This window comes from Merops nubicus, unplaced genomic scaffold (genome assembly GCF_000691845.1).
Source record: "Merops nubicus isolate BGI_N331 unplaced genomic scaffold, ASM69184v1 scaffold16904, whole genome shotgun sequence".
Lineage (NCBI taxonomy): Eukaryota > Metazoa > Chordata > Aves > Coraciiformes > Meropidae > Merops > Merops nubicus.
Genome location: NW_008605060.1, coordinates 10173 through 22513, shown reverse-complemented (window position 1 = coordinate 22513; position 12341 = coordinate 10173). Strand labels below are relative to the sequence as shown.

At 43.1% G+C, this 12341-nt stretch overlaps 1 protein-coding gene across 1 annotated transcript in view; it reads left to right on the top strand.

Moving 5' to 3' along the window:
• The window catches only part of ELMSAN1 (ELM2 and Myb/SANT-like domain containing 1), a 20926-nt gene that overhangs the window by 7406 nt on the left and 1179 nt on the right, over positions 1 to 12341 (top strand). The window contains exons 3-11 of the mRNA XM_008939229.1: positions 154 to 499; positions 940 to 1006; positions 6548 to 6690; positions 7546 to 7649; positions 8848 to 8923; positions 9999 to 10087; positions 11196 to 11345; positions 11551 to 11721; positions 12112 to 12311. Coding sequence (XP_008937477.1) covers positions 154 to 499; positions 940 to 1006; positions 6548 to 6690; positions 7546 to 7649; positions 8848 to 8923; positions 9999 to 10087; positions 11196 to 11345; positions 11551 to 11721; positions 12112 to 12311 — 1346 coding nt within the window. The remainder of the gene's footprint in view (positions 1 to 153; positions 500 to 939; positions 1007 to 6547; positions 6691 to 7545; positions 7650 to 8847; positions 8924 to 9998; positions 10088 to 11195; positions 11346 to 11550; positions 11722 to 12111; positions 12312 to 12341) is intronic.

Sequence of the window (12341 nt, the reverse complement as noted above, 5' to 3'; positions counted from 1 at the left end):
TCCCTTGGTGCTAATTTTTGAGACACTTTTCAACTGCCGTATCCGAATTTTGACCTGCTGTGAGAGAATGTTGCTATCTCACTGAAGTTCTTCAAATGACCTGAGGTTTTACAATGAAGTTAAGTCTTTTGTGGATTTTTTTTTCTCTAATAGCATGAAGATGCTGTTCCAAAGGATGAAACTGAGGGCTTTGCCCGGAAACCAAAGCAGCGGCCAAGACCTGAGCCACTCTTCATACCACCAAAAGCTGGCACCTTTATTGCACCACCTGTTTATTCTAACATTACTCCATATCAGAGCCACTTACGGTCACCTGTCCGTCTGGCAGATCATCCTTCAGATAGGAACTTTGAGCTACCTCCTTACACTCCTCCACCAATTCTTAGTCCAGTGAGAGAAGGATCTGGGCTATATTTTAATGCTATCCTCTCTTCAAGTGGTCACTCAGTTCCACCTCCAATGACTCCTAAAAGTGCTCACAGAACTCTACTTAGATCAAGTAAGTTCTATTCTATCCTTCCTTTCTTGGCTAATTTATGATTAGGAACTGTGGAGTAATAGGAGGAATATTGTCACTTCAGGAGGTGTGGTTATGTAGAACTGGGACTTCTTCATGCTAGTCTGGGGAGCTTGGCAGGAGGAAATCCAGTATTGCTTCCATGTGGGCATGCACATTAAGATGGATTTACAAGTAATCTGTAACACCCCCTACTGACGTTCTTAGGAATGGAAGAGTCAGGTCCTCTATAATTACTGTCCTGAGGGGACACTCAATAGTTATTACTAAAATGTAGATGGTGACTGGAAGGTAGGTTCTTAGTCATCTTAAACTTCTTCAGCATATGATACCTTTTTTGATTTTAGATTTATAAACTGTGAGAAAAATATATCTCAAATGTGCAGATGAGCTGTCTGAGCAGTTCTTTCTTTTCCTTGCAGATAGCTCAGAAGTTACCCCTCCTGTCCTTACGGTGGTGGGGGAAGCCACCCCAGTCAGCATCGAACCGTAAGTACCCAGTGGATTCTTAGGCTGGGAGTAAATGTGCTTCCTTTCTTCTTCCTAAACCTTCAAGCTACTCCTCATACAGTTGATGTATCTCTTAAAAACACTAAAACCATTCCTACTGGTGACTTAGAGTACAAATTGTCTCTATTAAAAATTACTCCATTTGAGAAATAATGTGGTGCGTTTTTGTTTTGGCAAACGCACCTTGTAATTCAGGTGATGTTAACTGCTTTCTGCTACTGCTCATCTGTCTCTGGGCTGAAGTACTGTAGCTTAGCTGAATCTGTCCTGTTTTTGCTGTGTACAAACTGTATGCTGTACGTTGTTTTAGAGTGGGTGAATAACACTCCTTTAGAGGAAAGCCAAAATGTAGTACAGAAAGCTGTAGTTAGCTCTCACATGGGCAGCTCAGGTTGCAGGTTGTCCATGTGGTGTGTAATACCTGCAGTGCAACTGTGAGCACAGCTCTGCTCCTGCTGGGCTAGCTCAGTCTGAAAGCACTACAGTCAGTTCTGTGCAGTGTGTGTGGCTAGTTAACCTCACTAGTCTTTTTAGCTGGCTGCACAGTGGCAAAGCTCAGACGTTCATGGACCCAGCAGCACCAGGGAACACAGTTTGGAGACACTGAAGCTGGAGTTACAAGCTTGGGCTTGGTGCCAGTCCTGCAGAGTAGCAAATGTCTGTGCACAACCCTTGCAGACCCCCTGGGAGTGTTACCAGCTCAAGTTCAGTGCTGTAGAACCTACAGCAAGGTAGTTCTAATTCATTATTACACCTAGGTTAATGAACTCTTGTGAAATCTAAACATGGAGATGCAAAGCATGGAAATCCATGTAGCATTTTCTTCCAAAGTGGATTATATTTGAAATATAGACTGGAGCATTTGCTGTTGTGGGCTGTTAGTTTGTTGGTTGGGTATTTCCCCTTGCCCTTTTTCCATTCTGTGTTCTTGTTTGAAGCAGAGTTCTCTGTCCTTTGGGCAGCAGGCTGTCCTGAGCAAATGTTGCAGTTGTGAGTGAACCCAGATTATTCTTGTCACGTGCAAATCCCTTCCAGGCTGAGCCACTTGTGGAAATAAGCACCATGGTAATCCAGGGGAACCTCTTCTTGAACAGATTTTTTTTTTTTGTTTCTGCCAAGATCTTGATCCTTGACCTCTCTCTGGTGCAATTGCCTTTGCCTGTTGTGTCTGTAGGTTTATATTGCTGAAGTTAATGGCATAAAGTTAGCTGCAATTTTAGTTGTGTGTGAAACTTTTCAAATTTTTTTCTGGAAATTGCAAACCATAGTAACTTAGTGATGCAGGTTCATTTCCTGTTGCCAAGAAGGAGTTATGTGCAAAGAAATGTCTTGCTATCATCTTAAGTCCTACTGAACAGGTGGTTATGCAGGTAAATAACTAACTTTTAACCAAGATAAATTCACAACATGTTTTTGAAGTAATCTGTTTGCTGCTCTAAATCTAATTTGTGCAGCACTGTTGTGGTCAGTTACATAGACATATCTTATATGAAGGAGATATGGCAGGAAGTAGCTTTTAAAATTAAAAGGCTGTTTAATTTGGTTTGTGGTCTGGACTCTGCCAGAAGTTGGCTGTAACTGGTGATTGCACGATACTGTGTACTTAATTGCATGTGCTTTTGCCAGACCTTCTGCTAATGCTCCTCAAAAGGTCATTTCATTGCAGAGATTTGGAATAGGAAATGTGACAATGAAGCTTAATTCTTCTATTTGTAAAGTAGCACGATAGGCAGCTGGTGTCACAGATCTCTGTGTCCTGCTGGTTTTGCAGTTCAGTTCCTGTAGAGTCTTGAAGTCACCCTCAGCTAGTCAGCCTTAAGTGTAGCTGTGGTGCATCAGCTGTGAATTTGCCTTCCCAATTCACAGTCTCAATTCTCAATGTGACCACACTCAGCTGGCTACCAGGGTATCCCAGGAGCAGCATTGGTGCTTACAGGCAAGAATTTTGGCCATGCTGAAATCTAGACTTCATCAGTAAAGGAATTAGGGGATAACAGAGCTTGAATGGTCCTCCAGTGGTCATCTGGTTCAAGTCCCGTCTCAGAACAGGCCAAATCAGATCAGGTTACTCAGGTCAACTCTTGCAATAGAAATCCAGTTTTATTTGGGCATAGCAGGTACAAGGTCTAATTCTTAAGCATTTCTAGCCCAGGGATGCCATATTCTAAGTTTAGTTTCAAGATAAAAATTAACTTCTGACAGCCTTCCAAGCAGGCCTACATTCTTTCCCTCCAGCATTTCCAATTGCTTCTCTCCCTCTCCCAGGTGAGGCCAGAGGGGTCTGTGTCTTGGGACACACCATCTCCCAAATTTCCCAGTGTGGTAACAGCCCTTTTCTCTGTTTCCAGTTGGCAGCAAAGTGTTGGTTTCCAGCAGTCAGCCCTTCGAGGGTGGATCCTAAACCATAACCCTCCCCTCCCCTGTGCAACTTCGTGCCAGAGCAAGGAGTGAGACGAGTCACAGTGAGCAGAAGGCTCCACATGCACATCACTCTGCAGTCCAGCACACTGTGCTGAAAGCACTTGCCAGGGTGTTTGTTTTCCTTTGGTTTTTAGCCAGGTCTTCTCAGTCCTGTGTGAAATCTCTTGCTTTTTATTTTTGGTCTACTTCGTGCTATTTCTGTCCAAGATAATCCAGACAAGTGCAGGGAGAAGGGAAAGCTATATAGCATTGTAGTTTTAATAGACTTCTGTACCTGTAAACCACTCAGAACCAAACTTTGATGTTTTCTTGTGATTCTTCGTTGTCCATGCAGGTTCCACTTTTGGTGTGTGCTTGAAATTGAATTAGTTTTGAGAAGCAGGTCCTGAAACAGTTGCCATGAGCATCAGAGCTGGGGCATTTTCAACAGCTTTAGCACTCTGGTGTGAGATGTGTAACGTTCCTGTCACTTTGCCTTCAGCTGGTATTGGAGAGTATGTTTTGGGGAAAATGACAGGTAGCATATGGCAGCCTGTCTAAAACTTTCCTGCTACATCTGTCGTGCTGGATGTCACCTTGTTGTCACCTACTGGAGGGAGGTTAGTGTCAGGCTGCACATCTAGCAGATTCTGCTTGTCCAAGGAGGAATCCCACCCTCCACTGACATCGGGCTGCTGCTCAATGGGTGGATGAAGTCACACTGAGTGTGTAGGGTGGTCATCTTCTGCATCTCTTGGCTTAAATGCACAGGAATTGTAAACCATTCCCCTCAAGCGTGAGGAATTAGATCTGGATCTGCTATAAATGCAAAAATAAATAGTTTGTACAATTTCTTTTCATGTGTGTTAAAAATAATTTGTTTGCAATGCAGCCTTTTCCAGCTCATGGTGTCTCATGAGGCAGATGCTTACTGACAATACCGAAGTGACAGGTTTTAGGCAGAAAAAAAGGGAATTAAGGTGTTTCCCTCCTCCCATAACAGAAAATGGTACCTTCTTCCTTCCCTCTGATACCACTGTCTTCTAGGACTTCAAAACACCCTATCAGAACACTTGCTAGTATCTCTGTGGGTTTATGTATGGGTCATATATCTTGTTTCAAGGCCTCCCCACACCTCTTCCAGACTCTTGCTTTCATAATTGACATGGGTATGTCATTTTGGAGCAGCAGAGAATCAGAAAAGTCAGAGAATCAGTCTGACATTTCTCAGGTGTTTGTCACTATTTCTTATTGTACTAGATAACTTTTTCTCTGGTACTTATGTTTCCCTTCATGCTGGGGGGGAACTATGCCAAGACTTGAGAATTATAGCAAGCTTTGCCCTGGGCAGAGGGTTTTACCTGTGTGCTAATGAAGCAACTCCATAATTTAATCATCTTGTGGGTGCTGCCTGATATACTCTATCTGCCTCTGTGCTCAGCACTGGTGAGGCCATACCTCAATACTGTGTTCAGTTTTGGGCCCCTCACTAGAAGAAATACATGAGATACTGGAGCAGAGTCAGAGAAGGGCAACTAAGCTGGTGAAGGGTCTAGAGAACAAGTCTTAGGAGGAGCAACTGAGGGAACTGGGGTTATTTGGTCTGAAGAAAAGGAGGCTGAAGGGAGAACTTCTTGCTCTCTACAACTACCTGAAAGGAGGTTGTAGTGAGGTGGGTGCTGGTCTTCTATCACAAGTAACAAGCGATAAGACAAGAGGAAACTGCCTCAAGTTGCACGAGGGGAGGTTTATGTTGGATATTAGGAAAAATTTCTTCGCTGAAAAGGTCGTTAAGCCCTGGAACAGGCTGCCCAGGGCAGTGATTGAATGACTGTCCCTGCACATGTTTAAAAGTGTTGTAGATGTGGTGCTTGGGGACAGGGTTTAGCAGTGGACTTAGTAGAGTTAGGTTAATGGTTGGACTTGACCCTGAAAGTCTTTTCCAACCTAAACAATTCTATGTTTCTATGGAAAAAAAAGAGCTTATATTTCAGGAGCTATTGGTACGGTGCTAGTGACATCTGAAAGAGGAACCTTCTTGCATTAAGCATAGCTATCTTATTTCAGAATAGGAGTTTTTCCATTATATTGTACATGGTCTGAGCAGCAGCTGTTCTCAGATATCTTGGTTTCCTGAAGGGTTTTCTTGCTAGCTTAGCTTGGACATTTTTGCTCTCTCTTCTGGATCTCTGAATTGCATGCATAGTTGCTATATTACTTAGAAAGTTGTCCTTGCACTTGTTTTACACTGCATTTGTGTAGCCACTGCTGTCTCTCTGCATATTTTGCCACTGGGTAAGAGATGTAGAGCAATGATGAAGCTCATCCTTGCTCTCACCACTTGCTGTGCTATTGGTGCAGACCTCCAAGTCTGGTGGAGCAGACTTTCCATGGTGGCTCTTACCTACCTCTGTGCACAAAATCATGTTTGCTAGTACAGAGTAGAATCTCTGTGGATGGTCACTTACCTTACAGCAAATGTAGTGCTCTGTGGATTGCATGTTGTGAAAAAACATCCACTAATTCAGAATCTAGAACTGTGAGATCATTGCTAAAAGAATGGGCTTTGGTTTTGATATAGAATGAAAAATCAGCTTTCCTTGGTTTATATTTTTGGTTTCAATTACTAGATATAGTTTCTAGAAGATTCCTGGTTGGTGTCAAGATCGTAAAGGACCAAACTTTAAGACAGGTTCTGCTCTGAGTGGGGATTTGGGACAGATAGCATCATTTAGGTTAAAAAGGACTTCTGGGGACTATGATTCTGTAGATGTGGCTGGCAAAATGTTAATACAGGTGCACTGGTCTTATGCATGAGCAGCAAGTCCATGGGACAGCCTCTTAAAAGTGATCATTATTGAACACTAATGATGGTTCTTTGAGCACTTATTACAGGATCCTAATTGAAATACAGTTTCAACCATTGTTGATAAGACAATGAAAAATGGTAATGGATATAAAGCCTCTCACCTTTTGAATCATACTTATAAATGTAACCTACAGCACCTGAAAGCTGCCTACTGTGTTTCAGGTTCTTTGTAATTATGCTTCTAGCAGAGATGGGGACTTTCTGAGTATTGTAAATGGGGCCTGACCATTAACTTTTTACCTTTTCTGCAGGCGAATCAATGTAGGAACTCGTTTTCAGGCAGAAATCCCATCACTCCAAGACAGATCTCTGGCAGCAGCTGATGAACATAAAGCAGAGCTGGTGTGGCAGCCATGGGGGGACCTGGAAACCAACAAAGTCACCCAAAAGAATGGTAAGAATGTGGAAGGCTGGTAAATAGGACTGAATTGTCACCATTGTAGGGGAAACCACGTATCTACTGTAGGTGTAACTTAAAATTTCTTAGAGCTGCCAGTCAAATGACACCTTTGACTGATGTTGAAAACAGTCTTAGGTGTAGAATGTACCAGGTTACGTGTGATGGAGGAGAGATTGATGAGAATAGTTTTGTAACTGAGGAAAAAATGGGACCGTTTGTTGCTGGTCAGGCAAAGAGCAGCCTTTTGCTCAGGGAAGCTTCCTTGCCTTTGTCAACATTTGAACACCACATGTACTTCTGTATTTTCAAGGACTGCTCTAGGCACAATAGTATTTTGGAAAAAACAGAGTTGTAGACGGAAGTCAGGGTGAGGAAGTGGGAGCTGTGGCAGCTAGTAGCAGACTTGGGGAGCTGTCTGTTGTTGATGCACATGGGTTGTGGGATGGATAAATTCTGAAGGGGAGAGGAAGTGGGCAGGCTTGTAAGAAATCTTTCTGATGAGAGAGAAAAAAAGGGTATTGTGAAATAGAAATTCATAATATAAGGGGGGATTCAGGAAGTCTCCTCCCTCCTATAGTATTCCCAGCTCCCTTCACCTCAGAGATTTACAAGAAGCTCTGTGTGTAAATAGAGCTGCCTGCAGAGTGATGCTGCTTGACCTCATTGATCTAAGCAGTTCTTGTGTCTGAATTTGGCTCCAGATAAATTTGCAAGGACATTCAACAGCTCTGAGAATTTTACTTTGTTACGTCTAGCCCTACTTGGAAAGAGCTGATTAATGATGTGTACTGTAGTAAGCTGCATTTTAATCTTCTTATCTGAATTTGTTTGGTATCTCTGTGGAAACAGTGGAAAACCTGCTAGCTGCTGCCTGTTCAAGCATTTTTCCTGGGGCTGGAACCAACCAGGAGCTGGCGCTGCATTTCTTACATGAAGCAAAGGGAAGCATACTGGTGAGCCTTCCCAGCTTTTCACCTTCATGTGGTCAAAGATGTTAATGAAGGCTGGGTAGCCTGTCATTCCTGAGAGGAGAGCCTGGAAAACTCCTTCCTGTGCATCTGGCTCTCACTGTTTAGTGTCCCTTGGACGCCCCTAACGTGGGTTGTGCTGGATGTACAGTGCCGTGTTCACTTACTGTGTGGTCTGTTTCCAACTTCCAAGGGTTGGGATTTTTAGCAGACAGACAGGCAGTCTGCCAGTGTTGTAAGGTATGATACACTTTCATCAATGCCCCTTGCCCTGGGAGGTGATATCAAAGAACAGAGCATAGCCTATGGCACTGGGTTGTCATCCTTTTATAGTTCTGTGATTGATTTAACTTGGCATAAATCAGCCCTGTGATCAGGGGTATCCCTTTGCCTGGCTCCTTCTTCCCTGTCCCCTGCAGAGCACCAGCACTGACACGTGTGAGACCTGTATTGAGAAGAGAGAAAACAAAAAGTAATTTTTGTGTGTACACGTTCAGTTTCTGCTGGATAAGTTCCCAGCACCAGCCCACCATTGTGGATGTTGCTGCAATAGGGAGGAGCTGGGCTGCCCCTAGCAACAGGAGCTCACCATTAAGGTGGTTTAAAATGCTAATGGAAGCATGACTCCATTCTCTCTCCTTCCTGCTAACTCTGAAAGCAGTTCTAGTTTAAATGCAAAGTAAAAACCAGCTTTAGAGGTTTTTTTCTTTGTGTGGAATCTTTCAGTCACCTGACTGCTCTGTTTGATTTTGAACTATTGCTTAGTTCAGTGAGATGAGGTCACAATGACTTGGATGTTTAAGGCAGAAATATTTAGGGCATCAGTTTTGGATGTGAATATGTAACTCAGGCCTTCAGGAAATGAGGGGCGACTGCTGCATGGTCTCTGTCTATGGAATTAACTCTCTCCTGATACTGTGGTGGTGGTTGTGTTGGAAGGTGTCAATTCACAGAGACATGAGGAGGTGCCAAGCTTACCACTTGCTGTGGTACCCAGGACTCAGTGGAGAGTGAGTCCTGTGTACCACAAATGTACCAACTCTTTAAACTTGTCCCAAATGTAAAACTGTGCTCTGGTTCTTTCCAGTTAACTTGCCAGAAAGGAGAGAATTAACAATTGCCTAATCTTGATTTTAAATACTCCAAATAGTAAATTAACTCTTTTGTTTGTGTTTATCTCTAGGGAGCTTTGAGCAAACTGCTCCTGAAGAGGCCAGTACGATCCCCTGCTCACCCTCTGGCAGATTATCACTACACAGGTTTGTCAACCAGAATAACTCTGTGCTGCCTGTCTATCACAAAGGAATTTTTCTGTCCTTTTCTGCTCTTTTGGGGAACTCTATAACATTGTGATAAGACAAAAAGACCATTCTTCTCTCTGGTAAAACAAGTGATGGCCTGCCAGGAATTTTGTTTGTGAAAATAATGACAGTTCTAACGTAAGAAACACTGCACCTCTTGGAACATGTGCATGCATGTATTTGCAAACGTGTGTGTTCCAGTTTCCTTTATGGGGAAAAGTGACATTGATCCCTTATGCTGAGCCACAGGGGATGCAGAAAGGTAGCTAGTGGGTACAAGAGAGGCTGTGGTAAGCTCAGAACCACAGCCTCTCTGGCGTTAATTCCCTGGGTGAAGTTAAGAAGGGGTTTTGTGGGAAGATTTTTCAAGCTAGTTGAAGAAAGCTCAGCAAATTATTGATGCCTGTCACTGTTTCTGCAAAATTTAAATGCTGTAAATTGCCTTTGTAGGCTTGTACCTAATTAGAAAATAGTCAGCTGTGTGACACTAGCTTCAGAGATCTAGAGTGACCTTAGCCACCTGAAAGACCTGATGTGAAGTGGTAGAGAGACAGCTCATAGCAGGCACCACAAAGCACAGAAATGACATTTCTTCATTATTACACACTCCCACTGTAATGGTTGGGAAATATTATTTGAGTAATAGCTATAAGGCAGGAGGAGATCCCACAATATGTTTATTATTGGAGGCAAGGGTTCTAGGATATTGGATATGTAATAAATCTTCAAGTACAGTGGATTTCTGCTGAAATAAAGTCTCCTGGTCCACCACTTCCCTTGCATAAAATCTAATGAGTGGGCCACCGCCAAGTGTGGCAATTCACCTTGCTGTTTGGGTGGAAAACATCTTTATCTAATTGACTGGTTTCTGCAACTGAGCTAACTGAGGTGATGAGAGGAGGGCTGAAGTGGAGCAGTCTGCTGGATTAGGTGTGATGAGAGACTGCACCCTTGCTCATGTGAAGAAAAAGTACATAGAAGAGTAAACGTGTGAAATTGTAAGGGCTTACATTAAAACTTTTTATTCCTATAGGATCAGACAAGTGGAAAGTTGCTGAAAAAAAACTTTTCAACAAAGGCATTGCAATCTACAAGAAAGACTTTTTCTTGGTCCAAAAGCTTGTAAGTGGATTTATTTTTTTAATGACAGAAATGATACATTCTTACACATTTGAGCATTTGATACAGGGAGTTCAATCCCCTTTTTTCTGAAAGCTCAGTATTAAGCATTAACACCTGCACTCAAAAAATCTCACTAGAAAAGCTAGAGCAATAGTGTTTGGTTTGCTGCTGTTGTTTCCTTAACCCTTGTACTTAACTGCATCACTACCATTAGTCCACACTGCAGATATCACTTCTACAGGGTGTATTTATAGAGTGCTGGTAATGTTCCAGTGCAGCTTAAATGGCTTGCCTATAAAACTAAATAGAAACACATCCTTGCTCCTGATGAAAAGGACCAAAGAAGGGTATGTGAACGATGCATCCTTTAGCATCTCTCCAGTTTTCTGTGACAATGGTAATAAAAATGATCACTCCCATCTGTTTTCAGGAGATGCAACACTTCGGGGGGGGGGAATCGCTGAAGGAGGGTGTGAAACCAGGAGCTGCATGTTGTATTTACTGAATAAATTCCCAAAAGGCATTTAAGTTGCAAAAGATGAGCAGTTGAGGCTATATTCCAAAACTTCCAGAAAAATCACTGATAGAGAATATTGTAGGTGGTCACTGGTCTGCACTGATAATTACCTACCACCAAATGTGTGTGAAGTGCATGTGGCCAAAATGGGAAAGGGCTGCAAACCTTCCTTGCCATTTTTGGATCGGTATTCTGGTCTGGTCTCCTCTGCAGTGCTGCTGGAAAATAAAGCTCCCCCATAAAACTGAAAGGCTGCTCTCAAGCCTGACAGCTTGATGGGATTATTTCAGAGGCCAAGAGGTGCATTAAGCCCACGAAGTGCCAGGTTCTGTCACCTTTACATTGACCAGCTCTTCTCTGGAAAGTTGGACCTGTAGTTCCCAGTCAGTAGCAGTGGCAGCAGGGGGTGGGCTGTGGGTCTGGGCATGCAGGTGAATATGCCATGGAAAAGAAGCTTTAACAGCAGTTGTGGTGGAATGGAGACTACTGAGGAAACAAAAATACCAAGTGTATTTATTGCGCCGAGTAATTATTTATAAGCCTTCTTAAAATCATGTGATCCATTGGACCTCTGTGTTTTCTAAACACCAGATAAAAACCAAAACAGTGGCTCAGTGTGTGGAATTCTACTACACGTACAAGAAACAGGTGAAAATTGGTCGGAATGGGACCTTAATCTTTGGGGATATTGATGTTGCTAACGAAAGGTCTATGAAAGATGAAGCTGAAGTTGACATCAAGGTAATTTCCTAAATTTTCTCACCTCTTTTGTGTGAATTCTGTGGTGTGAATTCTGATTTTGTGTGTTGTCTCGTTTGCTGCTAAAATCAAAAGCAGAAACAGTCTGATCAGTGTGGAGGAGTCCTGACTCGCAAACTTGTGTCCTGTGTCACATGACAGTTACTACAGACACCAAAATTAACAGTTCCTTTATCTCTTGGTGAAGAGTTCCCATAGGTTTGCACGTGTTCTTCCTCCCAGAAGGGACATTTACAGTGAAGATCAGGGGCATGAGGAGGAGGAGGAGGAAGAAGAGGAGGAAGAGGAATGGTTGGATAACAGAAAGAAGAGCACAGTTCCTGTCAAAGATGAACAAACACTACAAGATGGTGTAGCAGTAAGTGCTGCATTGTGCATGTTGTGCTTTCTATGCCACCTTCACTCTGCAACTAGTTTAGGAAATACCACGTGGCCAGTTCCAAATGTAAAAACTTGCCACCTCTAATCTCTCCTAGAGCGAGAAACTGGGCTAAGTAGCTTAGAGCATTACTAGCAACCAGACTGTTGCTGTGGTGGGAGAAGTGGAGTGGGCAAGGGGAAGAAAAACAAAACAAACAATATAATCCTTTGTGGCTGGTGCACACATGGGACCATGATGAAAAATGTCCCGAAAATATCCCGAAGGCTTTCTTGTGGAAGAGATGAAGCACAGGAGCTCAGCTATTGTTTTCCTTCTTGATGGTGGCTTTAAGTTTCACTCTGCCTTAACTGTTCCCTCTCTCCAAAGGCCAGCGATGCTGATATGAGGAGCCAAGAGGCCACTGTCCCAGGCAGAGCTGGGAGGAAGCCAAGGGAGGCAGCAGGGAAGCCTCGAAAGCCTGTTACTAGTCCAGTGCAGAGGAGGAGGCGGAAACAGAAGATAAAATCAGATGCTACCAGTAAAACTCAGAACACAGAAAACACATTTCCATGTATAAAATGTGGCAGGTAAGAGCAGTTCTGCTTCCAGCAATAGGC